Source organism: Mesitornis unicolor, unplaced genomic scaffold, assembly GCF_000695765.1.
Source record: "Mesitornis unicolor isolate BGI_N332 unplaced genomic scaffold, ASM69576v1 scaffold49111, whole genome shotgun sequence".
In the NCBI taxonomy this organism is placed as follows: Eukaryota; Metazoa; Chordata; class Aves; order Mesitornithiformes; family Mesitornithidae; genus Mesitornis; species Mesitornis unicolor.
The window spans coordinates 1-16,629 of NW_010162706.1; the positions used below are offsets into that span (position 1 = coordinate 1).

The 16,629-nt window shown below is 41.0% G+C and overlaps 1 protein-coding gene across 1 annotated transcript in view; it reads left to right on the plus strand.

Annotated features, from left to right (window-relative positions):
• Positions 1-245: 245 nt before the first annotated feature.
• The window catches only part of BCL2L13 (BCL2-like 13 (apoptosis facilitator)), a gene marked incomplete at its 5' end in the record, with an annotated part of 22,840 nt that continues 6,456 nt past the window's right edge, over positions 246-16,629 (plus strand). Inside the window, 4 exons of the mRNA XM_010193706.1 lie at positions 246-356; positions 1,314-1,470; positions 4,800-4,869; positions 10,080-10,223. Of these exons, the coding sequence (XP_010192008.1) occupies positions 246-356; positions 1,314-1,470; positions 4,800-4,869; positions 10,080-10,223 (482 nt within the window). The remainder of the gene's footprint in view (positions 357-1,313; positions 1,471-4,799; positions 4,870-10,079; positions 10,224-16,629) is intronic.

Genomic DNA, 16,629 nt, shown 5'->3' on the forward strand with positions numbered 1-16,629 from the left:
TATATATATATATTTCATACTTAAGCACTTGTTCCATCTTGAGTAGGCCCAAAAGTTTGTGTGTTTCTGGATTCATGTAATAAAACTTTTGTAAGAAGTGCTCTTAAGGGATCATACTTCTTATGCTGCTGTCTGAAATAGAACTTTCACCTTGAGTTCCTTTTTAGTTAATATTTCAATATCATGTTCCATTAACTACCTTATTTTATGTACTACATTTAAATAATTTCTCTGGTTTCTTTTAGGGACTCAACAACAGCTTACAGCACAACATGCTTTGGAGAAAGAGGCTTTGGAGAAGATTAAAACAGAAATTGAAGAGGAGCTAAAACGTCTCGATGAAGAAATCTTGGAAGGTGCTCTTCAGATTTTCCCATTTTAATCGATAATCTCTGTGCACTATAATCGTGGTTAATTCGTAACAGGTACTCTATTAAGGAGATTATTGGATGTGTTGAATTTCTTAACCCTCCTCCCCACACAAGATTCTACAGACTGTCATATGAAGTAAAGTAGTTAAACGTTACTGTTCGGAGTGGTGGAGTCTAGCCAAAGCAAACAATTGAATGATATTTAATAGGCTACTATAAATACTGAAATGTAAACACCCCTTAAGCTGCTCCAGTTGATGACAGAAGTGAAATCATTCCTCAGCAGCTAACATGCAGAGGAGTGTGGTCTTCAATGATCAGATTTTGCATTTTCACCAGGTTTGGGTTTTGTGACGTGCTTTGACGTGTACAAGTGGCTTTTATAGGACACCCAGCAAAAGATGATTTGAAAACAATCTTTGCTTTGCATATGTGTAGCTAATTGGAAATCTGAAGTAGAAACACACTAGATCTGTTTACGTTCATCCATATAGACCTTTCTTAGAAGTTTTGAACTAAGAAGGAGAAGGTTATATGAACAAATTATTTTTAAAAATGATAGTCTAGCACTGCTGCAGATATGTCCATGTGTGGGCAAATTTTACTATGGAAAAGTGGCTTTCTTGCTCCATCAGGGTTGGCATAGGCTTAAAATTGAGAATATTTGCACATTTAGCTAACTTGCTGGTTAGGATGCAGTTGTGAAATAAGAGCTGGAAGGGAAGTACAGCTCAAAGTCATCTATGGCTTGTAATTACGACTTCCAGAATATATTTGGACCATACTTGCTCTACTACAATTTGTTCATAGTATGCTTTGACTGTAGAGTTATGAGTTCTTTGTCCCTCATGTAAACTCTGTTTGGTGGGATAAGAAATCTGAAACTGTTGATGTTCTTATACAAATCTGTTTAATTTTATTTTTTATACTTTTTTCATTCAGCATTTACCACTACAGGATTTGACTGCCACACTTCCCCAGTGTTCAGTCCTGCCAACCCAGAGAGCTCAATAGAAGACTGCCTGGCTCATCTCGGGGAGAAAGTGTCCCAGGAACTGAAAGAACATCTGCACAAAGCACTGCAGAGCTTGCTTAGCAAGTGAGTTTCCATTTGCTTTTTCAAAGGGAAGGTGTTTCCTACTGCATTGTGACTGCTGCCGAAATGCTAAAGATGGGAATACTTTTGTATGTGTTTCTTTCTTTTTCAGTGTTCCTTTATCTGACTCTTTGGTTTTTTACCTTTTGTGTTTTAATGTGCAAATATTTCTTAGTGGTATTTGCTCTTTGCAGTAATGTAAATTCTGAAAGTTTTCTAAGCTTTTATCATTGAACTTCTGAGACTGATTCAAGTAGTTTGAGTTGCTGGTGAAACCAGCAGCTGGCAGCTGCCAATTGCCATTGCCAATTTCGTGAATGCTGGGCTGTAGCCAGATTAATTTCTTTTATCTTTTAGTTAGGAGTGGAGCTGAATGTTTGTTTGTAGTCTGGCTCAAGATGAGTGGGAGAGTTTCCCTGAAAGAATGGTAGTTAGATGCTTTTTCACCACCATTCAGGTACACATGTGAAGCAAATATAGGTCCCGGGTTAACCTTGGTGTCTTGAGAGCTGTCCTGCCGGTTTACACTCATTGTTTAAATAGCACATTGTACTTGGCATGCTAGTATCTTGATTAACATCTTTTGCAAATTGGTAAAATTTTTGTGATTGCTTGGTTTTCTGTTATAAATGACCAGTTTTATTTTAATGGATCCACATGAACTACTTCTGGCTGTTCTGAGTGACCTCCAAAATGTACTTGTAGAGAGCTGGATTTGGATGGTGCTACTTTAGGGACAGTTACATAAATGCGCTTGTGAAGGCAGCATTAGCAAATAGCTATCTGAGTCTGTTTTGTGGATTAAGTTAAATAATAGTCCTCAAAAGAAGCTGAGAATCTCTTGTACTACTCTTTCAGAGTTTGTGTAGCTGTTCATGAACTGTTTGAACAACAAGGTACTGGAAGCCTAGGTAGCAGCACCTGGTGTAAACGTTCTGATGCATGGGGCTTAAACCTTTCATACTTGCATTGGAGAGGCATCTCATGCCCTCATGATGGTAGTACCCTTTATGACAGACTTCTGGAAGGTTATGAATATGGAAGTCATTCCATCTGGACATCAGGAAGCACCTTTATACTGTGTGGGTGACTGAGCGCTGGCACAGATTGCCCAGAGGAGTTGTGGAGTCTCCATCCTTGGAGATAATCAAAATGCATCTCTCTGGGCATGGTCCTGGGCAGCCTGCTGTAGGAGACCCTACTTGATCAGGGAGGTTGGACAGGATGTTCTCCAGCGCTGCCTTCCAACCTCAACCATTCTGTGATTCCTTAACTAGCCCATCTGTTCCTTAACTGTCTCCCTAGTCAGCAGCTAAGGGTTACCTTTTCATGACCAATGTAATTTAAAACTGACTGTTCAAAGTCAGGTAGGATGGGGCTTTGGGCACCCCGATGTAGTGAAAGATGTCCCTGCCCATGATCTTTAAAGGTCCCTTCTAACCCAAACCTTCCTGTGTTTCTGTGACTAACCTGGATTTCACAGCAAAGGTGCCATGCAACACCTGAGCAGATAGTTGTCTCTTTTTCCATGAGTCATCCAAGAGAAAAGTACACGCTGTCAACTCACCATTTAACTTTCAGTAACTAATGCACATACTGTCTGCGTCTATGTGCAGTTTCTGTAGGGTCAAAAAGTAACTTCAGTATTGTGCAAATTAACAAATATTTACCCACGGAAAAGAGTATGTGGTGTACAAGTTTCTCCTTCAGTAGTGAAAGATATGCTAGTGTGTTCCTCCAGAAATGGCAGAAGCTTATCTGCTTTTACAAGTCAGGCATTTTTGCCCCATGTGGTCTTAAAATCTTGTACTTAGTGTCTTCTGAAGAGCTGAGGTTTTAATACCTCACTACAGACTAAAAAAACAGACTGGCAACAAGTTGGAAAAAGGGCAGTAAGCCTTGCAACCCATCTTTTTTTGTGTGTCTAAAATGGTAAACTGAAATAACAGCATTTAAGTTTAAATTTCTTAAAGGTTGTAGATAATTGGCCAACTGTCTGACATTGAGAGGTCATAACTGGTGCACTCTAGGTTGATTTTTTTTTTTTAAAGTTCCTGAGATAAGGTCTTCGAAAGTCAAGTGGTTCTAGCTTGTTAGTAGCCTGATGTTCTAGGCTTTTTGTGTTTTCTATGGGAAAATACTTGCATTCTACGTATTTTTATTATTTATATATGTACGTACATACATAGAAAGTCTGAAATGCCTATGAAAACGTGTTGACACACATGCCTTTTTATAAGGTAAGCTAGAGCTACTGTTTAATCTCTTGATAATACAATGATAATCCTGCAGCTGTTGTTGCTCTTCTCATCCCACTGATTCATTTGGATTTGTGTTTGAAAGGAACTAATGTACCAAGGAAGTTAAGAGAATGGATTTAAAATGACAAACCCACAGTATGATTTCACTAGTGTGCTTTAACTCTGTTCTTGTACCCGTGTTTGCTATAGTAGTGCTATTTGAGGCAATATTTATTTTGCTTATATTTCCCTGTCCTCTTACATAAACAAATTTGTTTATGGTACAGTAGGCTGTTAGATCGTGACAGGTTCTTAGAGTTCAATAGGCAGTCTTCTGTGCAATACCAGTTGCCACTATTTCCCTGAAACTAAAGTCTGAGCGTGCCTTTTGTCATGATCTGGCTGAGGACAACTGCTGTTGAAGCAGCACATCTTCTGCTGGCACTTGGCAGAAAGCCCTTGTTGTTACTGGCTCTAAGATACTGCATGGTGTTGGAGAAAAGAGTATGGAAGAGAGGAATTTCATCATCCCAATTCAGAGAAGTAGAGATAAGTCTGAAATAAAGCTATCTACTGAAATACGAAAGGGCTTTTGTGATCCAAAGTGCCATTTCTTGCAAATAAAGACTTCGACTCTAACATAATGTTAATGTGATCAAGCAGTCTGTGTTGGTTCATAGCCTTTACTGTTTTTGAAAATTTTACTCTGCATTGGCCTCTATCCCTCGTATGAATTTCTTAGTGGAATTTTTATCTTTAAAATCTTAGATGATAAAAAATTATATACAAGAGCTTAGAAATTCTGGTAGCATGTAAGAGAACCTACTTATCTAATGTCCTTTAAGTTGTGAAGTATCAGATTATTACGAAATTCACTTAACCAATTATATGCAGTTGTGTAACTGGGAGAAAGTGATGCCTTCTTGACCCTGTCTGGTGCTGGTGTTTTATGTCTTGAGACTTGTTACTGCTTGAAAATTATTTGTTGTAATACATGTGAAAATATTTTGTTCTCTGGAAACCGAGAATTTTATTTTCTTCTTATTCTCTTGTTTCCTTTTATAACTTTCAGTGTTGGTTTAACTTCTGCAGGCCGGTGACATATCAAGAGTATCGAGAACGCACACAAGAGACAGCTGCTCATGCCAGTGGATGGAACAAGGTACCAAATAAGTGACTTTCACTTTGACATCTCTCACATCTATTTGATGTCAGTTGTGTTTTTACCGGGTACAGTTATGCTTCACAGAGGGCCAAGAAAAAAAAGAACCCACTTGTTTTTAGTAGGAAATAACTTTCAGAATGGTAGATGTGGACATAATATGTAGGTTTTAGATAATTTAGCCAGAAGCTATGTAATGGAAGTATTAGGGCAGTCTTCCTTTATGATAATAAAAATCAAAAGTCAGAGTTGTTTCTTAACATAGTAATTAAAAAAAAATAATTATTACACATTTTTCAATTCCCAAGAGAGGTTTATTTCTTTAGAAGTTTTATCATGAAATGAGAGATGGATGTTTTCATAATATTTCTCTGCTGTTTCTGTGCTCCCACCTGCAGTTCAAAATATATGGTAAAAAAAAGTGCTAAATGTGGTGAAAATAAAACTTGATAATACCTGCACAGTATTTAAATTGTTCAGAAAGCATAAAGATGGTGTGCCTACCTGGTTTCAGGAGTCGTTATTTCAAATGATCTGAAGCTTCTTTTTAAAACAAAATGAAAATCTGTAAATGAACTCTCTTATAATAATTTTAATGTAGAATGAGTATAATTACTGTTCCCAGATTTGTGTTTCATTAATCATTCAAATTCATTCTCTTAGTCGTTCTCTGATGGGTTCAGTGAGCATCAGAAAAAGAATGAAAGAATGAAATAACTATTTGCAAATTTAATCACAAATGGAGTGTTAAAACTTAGTCTTAAATTTAAAATAGAACAAGAAATAGAACTTTTCCCTCTCTACATATTTTTCCAGAAATACTTTTCCTTAACTAGATTTCCCTGCTTACTTCAGAAAGTGATCGTCTAACCAAGGGCGTGGGCACTTTCAAAGCAGTTTGTTAAACATTGCTTGACAAGTTACTGCCCATGGCTCCTGCAATTATAATTGATTGTGTGAGTGCTTTCGGTCTATCATCCCGTGATTCACAGCGTTTTAGTTTAAACAGCCATGAAATCTGATTATCAAGAAGGTGACTTAAGCTAGCACATTTTATTTTTCAGTTGCTGGAAACTAAAACCAAGCATAAAGCCCAGTGGCTTTATGTGGCTCAGCTGGCAAGGGAGGAGGTGGATGGAGCTTGTCAGTTGCCTACTGCATCTCCATATGCTATTGGTACCACCTCTCTTCACAGAATCACACAGTATCACAGAATCTCAGGAGTTGGAAGGGACCTTGAAAGATCATCCAGTCCACCCCCCCTGCCAGAGCAGGATCACCTAGACTAGGTCACGCTTCTGACTCTTGAAGATACAGCCCTGGGTAGCTGGATCAGCCGCATTTGGGGGGGGCGTGTGATTCAGCCTTCATTGCTGCTACATTTGTGTAGCCCCGGTGGCTGGTGGATTTCGGTCTCCATCAGCTTGTGACTGAGAATATCATTCAGAAGGTGTCTTTGTCATCATCTTTGCTTACCCATAATATTTGTTGCTCCACAACTTACAGTCCAGCAAACCAGAATGGAAATTTTGTAGAATAATGCAGCATCTGTTTGTATTGTTTTTGTGGTAGCTTGATGCTTCAGGAGTGACCAGCAGTTCCTTTAATAATACTTGTTTTGAGGACATGGAATACATTTGTGTTGGTTTCATTTCCTTTTAAATTGCTTTATCATCTTAATCAGAATAATATTTTATAACAGAAGAGATGTAGATAGCTTTCCTGCAACCTCAGTCTAGCTTAATCTTCACTCTAAAGCAGAAGCTGTTAGAAAAATAGTTTTTAAAAGTAGCTATAAATAGACATAGCATTAGGTCTAATTAGCAGGCATACAGCAGCAAAATGAGGCTGTGCTGGCCTCAAGTTTGTGAAAATCAGAAGGATGTATATGTAAATTGACTACTGGGAGAACTGAAGCTTATTCCCTTTTATGACTAAATAATAATAAAATGTACAACTAGCTGAGCAGAATAATAAATTACTCCCTGTCAGATGCTCACAGCTGTTACATATCCTCCGGTTTCTTGGGTGGAGCAGATATTGAACATGCACAGTGGCTGTGGCAGATGCCAAGGGGTTAAAACTGTGGAAATACCTTCCCACAGACAGAATTCTGTGTGATCAAGGCTTGTGGCTTGATCCGGACTGGAAGAAGTAAAACAACTGAAGCTAGTAGATGAAATGTGTTTCCAGTTACACGTAAGCTCTTTCTGTTGTGCTCAGCAGTGGCATCTTTCTGTGCAAGATGCACTTTTTGCTTTCAGTAGCCTATGAACTAGTATATAAAATCTCACTTTAAACCTCAGGGCCTTTGCTATTGTAGGTATGTATTATTATACCTATGTATGTATAAAAGCCCCACCTATTTAATGTATTGAATGTGATGCACTCAGAGAGCCACGCTGATCCCTTAAAGGCCCAATATCTCTGTGGGACAAAGCAGTCTCCAAGTCTTTGCAAATCTTCCTTGCTGTTACGTGTATGAGGAACACAGCCTACAGGTAAGCATGTGCTGCCGGGAGGTACTGGATTAGCTGGCTGCTGGGAGGCTGAATTTGGGCAAAGGCCTCATCTGTCTGGTTTACAGTTAGGGAGGTGTCATTTTTAGTCAGTTTTCAAAGAGCCTATCCGTTACACAAGCATGAACACAAAGAAGACACTTCTATATATAGCTGTTATTTTTTCCATTTAAAAATGTGGATCTTTTCTAGAGTGCAATGGTACGTGTAAAGAATTCGATTAATTTTATGTTGAAATAGTCAGAAGGTACACAAGCGGCAATTACTTTGGATGCAGCTTCTTCAAAATCTCTGAACCTTCTTTGTAAGAATTCTTTTTGCATACATTTAAATTTGTAATATTGTACTATGGGATTGCAATAGCATAATTGACAGAAATCTTTCATTTACACAATTAATCAGAAATTTTCTGATAGTAAAGGTTTTATTTTTAATGATTCCCTAGAAGCTTTTTCCTGCCAATTATTTTCTGGCATGCTGTGCTTGAGTTTGTGTGTTTTTCTTCAGTCAAAATATAAATAGCCCCTAGCATTCCTTCCCAGACGTACTGGTGGAGGGAATTGCAGTAGCTTTGAGTTGCTGAGGCTGTATTTTTACTTTGGTCCAGTTAAATCTCATCACCTTTCACATAGGTACTCTTACCTACAGAAGGCTGTTGTTAACCTTTACGGAAGTACAGTGAAGGTAATTTCTTTTATTTAGGGACATTTAGGTAATTTAGGGACAGTATCACGTGAACATGTTCCTGCTGGTATCAAAGGTGTAAGTGCCAGTAATTTTAGGGGGGGAAGGAAAACCAGGCTGTGTTTGTTGGTCTGCCTGGGACTGGATATTGGAGTTTGAATTTGTTCCCTTGCTCCTAAGGCCTGCAGAGGCTTTCTGAATTTGAGAAGAGTGGATGGATTAGATACTCAAGTTGGCAAGGGAAGAAGGCAGCACTCATGTTCAGTATGCCAACATTTGAGCTTGCTTCATTTCCTAAGCAGCCTTTTTTTTGCCTTTGTTTCTCTTGCTTTCAGCTTAAAGTAAATGTCAAATATTTTGAGATCTCAATGTTCATGCTGTTGCAGTTATGTGGGTGTGCTCAAAGCCTCGGAAAAATGCCTGGTCTTAGCAGCGTGCTTTTTTTCCTTTGACCCAAAAAGGGTGAAGTTTCTTCTGACACGTACCTTACCTTGACCTGTTCCTTATGTTTGTGCACTGTAAGCTTGCACCTCTTCTGCCTCTGAGTTGAAACTGATGACAAGAAACTCAAAAAACCCCAAGGCTTTTAAAATTCAAGCACCATCTCATTCCTGGTTAAATGATTGCAGTGTTAATTGTTCATCCCGGAAGAACAGTACTGTAACTTGTCTGCCATGGTATTGGACTCTGTCAGTTGTTAATCAGCTGAAACATCTGAAATTTATCAGATTACAGGCATTTTTAAGGCCCCATCTGTTTTCAGCCATCCCTCTCAGTGTGACTGCACCATGAATTTAGTACAAATCTCAAACTCAGCTTACTTTTCTTGTTCATCTTCCTTCAGCTTTGTATCCTAAGGAGTGATTTCTGGGAATGGTAATGGATATTTAATGCACATTTACAAAAACGAAAACCAGGCTGAAGGAGGAAGAGACTGGGAAAAGAAGGAGGCTTTTGGAGTTCAGTCTGAGTGGTAGTATTCACCTGCATCTACTCTGTGCAGCTGTGAAACAACATTCTTATTTGCGCAGTGAATAGATGTGCAATGCAGTTGTCACAAACTAGGTGCGGTAAAACTTACAAATATTTTCCTCTTGTGCCATAATAGCGCTTTTTCAGATGCTAATGACTTCAGTTCATACCAGTTTCCTGAACTTGGCAAAGTGCTGCGTATAAACTTTGCCCAGAGGGCCGCTTGCGTGCTCTAGGAGAATAAACTCAGAGTTTAAAAGTTCAACTGCATGTTGTTTAGGCAAACAAAAACATAATTTCAGAAAGAAGGATCTAGAACTGTATAATGTGAAGGAGGTAGGTTCACGGAGTGCTACATCTTCCAGAGCAGTTCACATCTGGGTTAAGGCTGAGCATTCACTTAAAGATGAAAGGTTTGGAAGGAGGAATGGGAGTAGAAAATGAGGGAAGGAATTCTGTATGTGTTAAATTTGGCATAGGAGGGAGAGTTTAACACGGAGAGGGGTTTGTGTTTGTAATTTTAAATATGTCTGTAATGTTACACTGCTGGAAGGAGTTGTTTCTGTCCTGTCTGAAAGCCAAGTGTGAACTTCTGAAGAGACTGTCTGGTGCAGTGCATCTGTTCAACAATGTATATGAGTTTGCAGTTTAAATACAATTTGGATGTGTATCCCTTCAAACTGTTTATAATGTTGCATCTTCCCACTTCTGGGGTAGCAAGTTCTGGACCTGTTCTGCTTGTTTGCCTGAATCCTTGTGCTGGAAAAAAATGGGGCTTGAGCAAGCACCACAGCCCCATTCTGTGACACTCTCAAGTTCAGCTGTGGCGTTTTGCTTATCAGATTAAGTGCATCTTACCTACTGTATTGTACTGTATATTGTGTTTCTGCCTTGTGTCTTCACAAGAATGAAGTGTATTGTCTTTGAACTTGTAGGTTCATACCTTTCCTTGGACCGCATGCAATCTTCTGTTTTACCTCCACAGTAGTATTGATAATGCTTCTGGATTTATTAACAATTCCTGTTTTTTTGAAGGTCTTGGTACCCCTGGTTCTGCTACAACAGTTTCTGATGGAGTTAACAAGACAGGGCCAGGAGCCACTGAGTGCACTTGTGAACTTCGGGGTGACATATCTAGAAGACTATTCTGCAGACTATATCATTCAGCAAGGAGGATGGGTAAGAAGACAACGTTTAATTGTCATACTTTGTTCAAAGCATATTTCTAAGTGTGATAACAGTCTCAATAGGAGTGAAAGCTAACAGGGGTTGCTAGGAGTAAAGGAATGCCCCAGAAAAAGCCAAAAATCACTGGAACAGGTTGCCCAGAGCGGTGGTGGAGGCCCCATCTCTGGAGATATTCCAGGTCAGGCTTTGATGGGGCTCTGAGCAACCTGATCGGGTAACACTGCCCCTGCTCACTGCAGGGGGTTGCACCAGATGATCTTTAAAGGTCCCTTCCAACCCGATATATCCTATGATTCTGTGGAAAAAAAAAGCAGGGGGTCAGGAGTTGAAAAGGAATCTTGGGCAGTCATTTATTTCACCTCTCTGCCCCAGAGCAGAACTGAGTTTTACCCCTTGTTTCTGATGTTGACATTAAAGACTGCTGTGATTGGACTTCCCAGGCAGTCTGCTGCAGTTCTTTGCATGTCTGGTTTGTTGGATCGCGGCTGAAACTGAAAAGGTCCTCAGATGTCAAATAACAACCAGTTTTCATACTCTCTGTATTAAGATCCTAATTTGTTGCTGTGTGGTGAGCTTTTGTTTGTATGTTCTTTCCCGTTAATGTACATACAGAATTGCATTTAGAAGCAAACACCCGTAACAAGAAATACTGTGCCTGAGGGGCTTATCTTTTTAGTGTTATTGTCAGACTGTGGTGACTGCTGGAAATGGTACATGTTGGTTTTTTTCTCTTAAATTTCAGAAGGTTTTTTAGCAGATAAGTAATAGGGGAGCACTTCATACAGAAATGTCAGTAGATACTAATTTATTTTTATAATAAGTGATAGAGTAGCTTATGCATATTGGATTTTACAGCTGTATAGCAACATGGATAGAATGAGTAATAAAGATTTCTTTGTGCTGTATTTCCTTGTGGAAATCTTCAGTTCATGGTAACCAATGTTCCTGAGTCATGGCATGATGAGAAAGTTTCATTTAAAAATAAATCACAGAGGCAGCTCACAGCCCATGAGCTGGGTCTTGAAGGTAGAACTGTGCTAAAGGAGGCTGAGCTTTAGATTACTGGGTTCAGGAAGGATGCCAGATTTCAATGGAATTAATCTGGGATTAGTGAAATGGCTCCAGCAAGTTGATTTATTCTACAAAAGAAGAGCTGTTCAAAACAACCCCAGCTATTAAAAAGTGCTAGTAGAAAAAAATCTCATTCAGACAGCTTCTCGTATTTTAGAGTAGTTTTAGCTGAAGTTTTTTTTAAGGGTAGTTTGTTCCGGAATTTCTGTGTATCTGCACCTTCTTGTATCTTTTCTCGTCCCCGCAGTCGTGGATAGTGTTTTTCAAAGCCTTCGGGAGGGATTGTCTGTCTTTAATGGACAGAAACACTACCAGCATGCGGCCGAATGACCTTGGGTCATTTGATAAATGCGCTCACATTTCCAAGTATTTTCATCACAGGGAGGGCCCTTCCTTGCAGCTTTAAGACAGATGGATGTTAGTGCTATTTTGCATTTCTGCTGTTTTTTTTTTTTTAACCTCAGAAAAGGCTGCAGTCTGTTCTCTAGCCCCTATTTGAGGCCTGCTATAAACGTACTTAATGCAGTGCAAAGCCTCTGCAAACAAGCAGCTTTCCAGCATGGCCCGACAGGGAGGGGGCTGTGCTTTGTGTTTGTGTGACTGTGCATGGATGTACAGATCTGGGGAGTCGGTGTTTAATGGGCTACGAGCTTGTCTGTATATATCCAGTCAGGCATAAAATCAGACTGACATAAGCGGTACAGCAAACAAGCCAGAGCTATTTTTGAAACAGCAGAAGAGGCGAGGAAAGAGACAAGGTGATGAAAATCCTTTCCAGCCGAATTAATGTAGCTGCACTAACCCTTTGTGAGTTGCTCTGGGGATGGGCATGGGGACCCACTGGGTGTGTGGCATGACTTGGAGGAAGGCAATATATGCTTTTATTGTCTTTTTTATTCCTGTAAGAAAAATGTTATTTTCCACTGAGTGGCATGATGCTTGGTTTGCTCTGTCTGTGGGATGGCGCTCTGGGGATGGCAGTGCTGGGTGCGAGGTGTGGGGCGAGGGTGGGAGAGTGTGTGTGTGTTTCTGAGGAGAGCTGCCTGGCAGGCTGTTAGCCATCGTGCAATTGTTTTGCATTTTTTAAGATAAGCATCTGCCCCAGGGGCTCTGTGTGCTGGATCAAGTTGTCAGGAATACTTTGCTAGAGCCGTTAGGGCAATGTATAAACCTGGGAGTCTCCAGTGAATGATGTGGCTGTCACAGTAAGAGGTTCAGTTTTTGTATTATTGTGGAGTGGTGTGAAGATGGGTCTTTCCCACAGCTGCTAAGATCTTAAAGCTGAGAGGATAACAGAGCAGCCTGTTTGTTTTTTCATGGATCAGAAGCAGTGGAGGGCTTCACAGGAGTCAGCTTTTCAGGGACAGACCTAAAAAATTCTGTAGCAGCTCTGGTACTGTCTCTCCCCTTGGCACCACCTCATTTGGGATCTTCCTCCATTTTTGGATTGAAACCTATCTTTGCCAGGAGTTAAGTAGCCAGTCGAAGGTAAGGGGTCAGCTGAGCCCTTCGTAAGCCCCACTATGGATCTGTGGAGTCAGAATTTTACAGAGCTGTGTCATCCGGTGGGACCACTTGCTGTGTCATGCTGCACAGCCATGGTGCGGCTGGGAGAGCTCCTCAGGTTCTGCCTGCGTGCAAGGCTTCAGGTTGCTCTGTGGGCTCGGGAAGCTCATAGGTCCCAGAAAGCATCTGACTGAGGATGGAGGACAACCGTTAACTAGAAGCAGAATTGCTAGCTCAAGGGAATAAAGGCTGAGAAATTGGATAGCTGGGCAGTAGATTTTGAGAAATGGTGTAGCTTGTGAGGAATGCGAAATTTGGGCTACTAGAGGTCGAGCCTTCGAGATGAGAAGTCACTTTGAGATTTTTGATCGCGGTCTGTAGAGATGTGGCAATGAGATGAATCAATGAGTGTTCCCCTCCCATTCTCCCTTCAGGCACTGAAACTGTAATTCAGCTAACTTTTCATGGTAGGGTGGGACTGGGGTGTACTGGGAGGGTGGTGGGAGAAAGGCTGGCAGACTTTTATGTTAAAGTGCATATGGTATTTTGATCCTATGATTCTGGCTGGTACACATGCTGTTCCCCTTCCCTTTGGTCTGTTTTACTGCTTCAAGGAGAAAATCTGAGCAGGGGCATTTGCAGCGCACTGCATATTGTGATGCATGCAGCTGTCAACACAAATGTGAATGAAGAGATGAAGTGACTACTTCAGTTAGTTTACTGTCTCTTAGATTTGCAGGTAGATGGAAGTTGAGTTTGAAGGACTAGAGGAAAACAAGGAAATCTTGCTTTCTTCTGGACAGTCTCTCTCTTTCACTAATTGCAGTGTCAGGTTTGGCTGCAGCCTTTACATTTACCCTGCTTGACTTTTAGTATGATCTCTCTATCGGAGCAAAAAGCACATTTGGCATTTGAAGTTTTCTAAATAGCCACGTGTGGGGATACACATTTCTTCCTCCTGACGCTTTGTTTTGAACCCAAAATGTCATGCTAAGATCTCATTCCTTTTTCATTTTGAACCATCGCAAACCAATTCCCAGCCTAATTTAGAAGCAGCTTCATTCTTCTCTTTCCTGAAGGCAGTGTTAGGGCTTAGCAAACAGAGCAGTGTATGTGCTGTCCCCTCCCCTTTCTTCCTCTCCCCTCCCTTCCCTCCTTGCACCTCCCCTCCCTCTTTGCTTGCTCTGACTCCTCCAGGGCTGGATGCTGCTGCATCAGAAGCGGTTCTTGGTCTCCTGGAGAAGTGCACAGTAAGGCCAGGCAGTTGGTAAGGATTTTTTTCCTCTTCCTTTCCCACCCCTCCTCCCACATAATTTATTTCTTCTCAAGCTCTACAGATCCTGTTTTCACTGGCTAGTTTTCATTTATCCTGGAATAGTCTGGGAATGTCTGTAAGAAGGAAAATGTATAAGATTACTTGGAATTTGTGTGCTTTTTCTTTTTTTCTCAGATTCACATTCATGTTACAAGCCCATCTGCTTTTCACGGGCTTGAAAGAGGTGCAATAAGTGCATGCAATCGGTGTTCATCGGTATTCAGTTAATAACCTTTCTTCTCTCACGAGAGGGCTGGTATTTGTATTTGTGACCCGTAGCTGAAATTGTCTCTGCCTTACCAGGGTTCCTTTCTCGTGATGTTTATTTAGGTCTGGATTTGAGTTTAACTGGTTATTTGCCCATGTTGAGGAGAGTAAAAGTAAATTCGCTTGAAATATGCATAGTGTTTACAGTTTCTTATCTCAGCCTTAGAAGAGCCATTCTCTGTTTCCAGTGTTTTGTCTTGGGTTTTTCTGCTGGTTTTGACGTTTTCTTTGCTGCTGGTGATTGATTAACTTGTGTACCCAGAGTATGTTGGCGATCTGGAGGGGAGAAAGAGTAAAGAGACACTTGTCACCCAGGGGAAACGAAGCAGTCAGTTTGTGCTGCTGGAGATTAAAATCTCCTCCTGCAGCAGTCCAGGTGTGTGCCTTCAGAATGACAGTGCAGAAATGGAGGGACATGCTCCACTGGAAGAGAGTTAAAGTTTCATCTGGTAGAGAGGCAAGAAAAGGCAGTCTACTTAGAGAACGCCTAGAAAGGGATCTTCCTTTCCAAATAATTGTACTTGACACTTGCATCACAGACCACGGCAACAAAGCATCCACTTTTGTTTGTATGTAACTTTGGTACAGTAACAGATTTTTTATTTTTTAGGCACTGTGGCTGAAGGAGAAGGAACTTAAATGGTCAAGGAGCAACTAGATCTCCTTTCTTTTTTCCCTTCAGTCTGTCTGAAGAAGTGGTCTCTAAATGGCTGAACTTACTTCAATTTAAACTTCTAAGACCAAAACCTTAAAGGGTGTTGCTTTGGTCCTGACTCTCTGCAGGTGGTAGAGGTTATGTTGGAGGTCAGGGGAAGGAATAGGATCATTTCCGCAGGCTGTTTCTAGCATTATTTCTAGCCAAAGCATTCCTTGAAGGAGATGAGAGCAGTGGCTGCAATATCCGTGTACTTTCATTTGGTTCACATGACGGTTTTTACCCCTTTTTTTTTTTCCCTTTAATAAAAAGTCCAGTTCTGTTTGTGGAGTCTGCTCTGTTTTTCTTGGCTCCTTCTCTCTTGACAGTTTCAGAAAGCTGAGTACTACAGTAAATGCCTGAGTGCTTCTTGTTACTTTGGTTTTTTTAATGTACTATTGTAGAGCGGGGCGTTGGCAGCTGCCCCTTTTATAATCCCTTTCTCTGAAGGATTAGCAGGGAAACACTGTCAGTCTGACTTCAGTGAGAGTCTGAAGGGACATGACATGGGATGGGGGCGCAGAGCAGATGGAGCTGCAGCCCGATCGCCGCGACAGGGAGTGACATTACCCCAATACCGGCACTGTTTCTGGGCACAGCCTTTCCCTGCTCAGCTCTTGGCACAGGTGACGCTTTGCCGGCACACGGCTGCTCCTCCGCTGTAGCTAGAAATCACAAGACAGGCACATTCCCAGCTCTGGCGAACTCTGTTATTGTGGGAGATTTGCTTATTTCCCCAGAGGGAGGTCTGCTGGGATCTCTGGACACAGACCAGTTCATTGCTCCTTGCCTTTTGTTCTTCAGACCTTAGATTGTAAGCACAAATGCATTTGATGGGTTCCTAGTGCTCGTATTATCAATGTGATGGTGCCGGTGTGAGGAATGTTATGACTGAACCTCATTTCTCTCCGATAGCTTCCGTTAAGACAGAGTCAGTGCTCTCGCCTAAGAAACTTCCTCGCTGTGTTGAGTGTCTTGAGTTTTTTACCATGGTAAAGGTTGCTCTCCTGGATCATTTGCATTCTGCCAGCACTTCCTCCTGTACCTCAGGCCACTCTTTCTGGGGGTTTTTATGTGGGTCTATTTAGTTTCAAGGAGGAAAGAAAATTTCAGTGAACACAGGTATTTTTTTCTTGCAAGATGGTATTTCTCCCTCATCTGCGTACAGAATTTTTGCTTCTACTGGACAAAATAAAGATCTGGGGTGTACGAGTGGCTCGCTGGGCTGTACGGCTTTTCTAGGGGGTCGGTAGTGTCTCTGGAGAGAAGTTTTGTACAAGTTGCCTATCCACATCATTCCGGTTGTGAACAGACCTAACTGTAACCTGCCTGCTTATACTTCTCTAAGAACTGAACCAGGGACTGGTCGAGCTTTTTGGACCACTTAAAACAAATCTAAACCAAACCCTGGAAGAATACGCACGGCATCTGCAGCAATTCGACAGCAGTCGGGTTGCATGTGGCCATCTCTTTCCATTCATTATCTAATAACATCTCCATTACAGATTCAGTGTGTATTACTAATCCTGCTGTTTTTGTAGGGA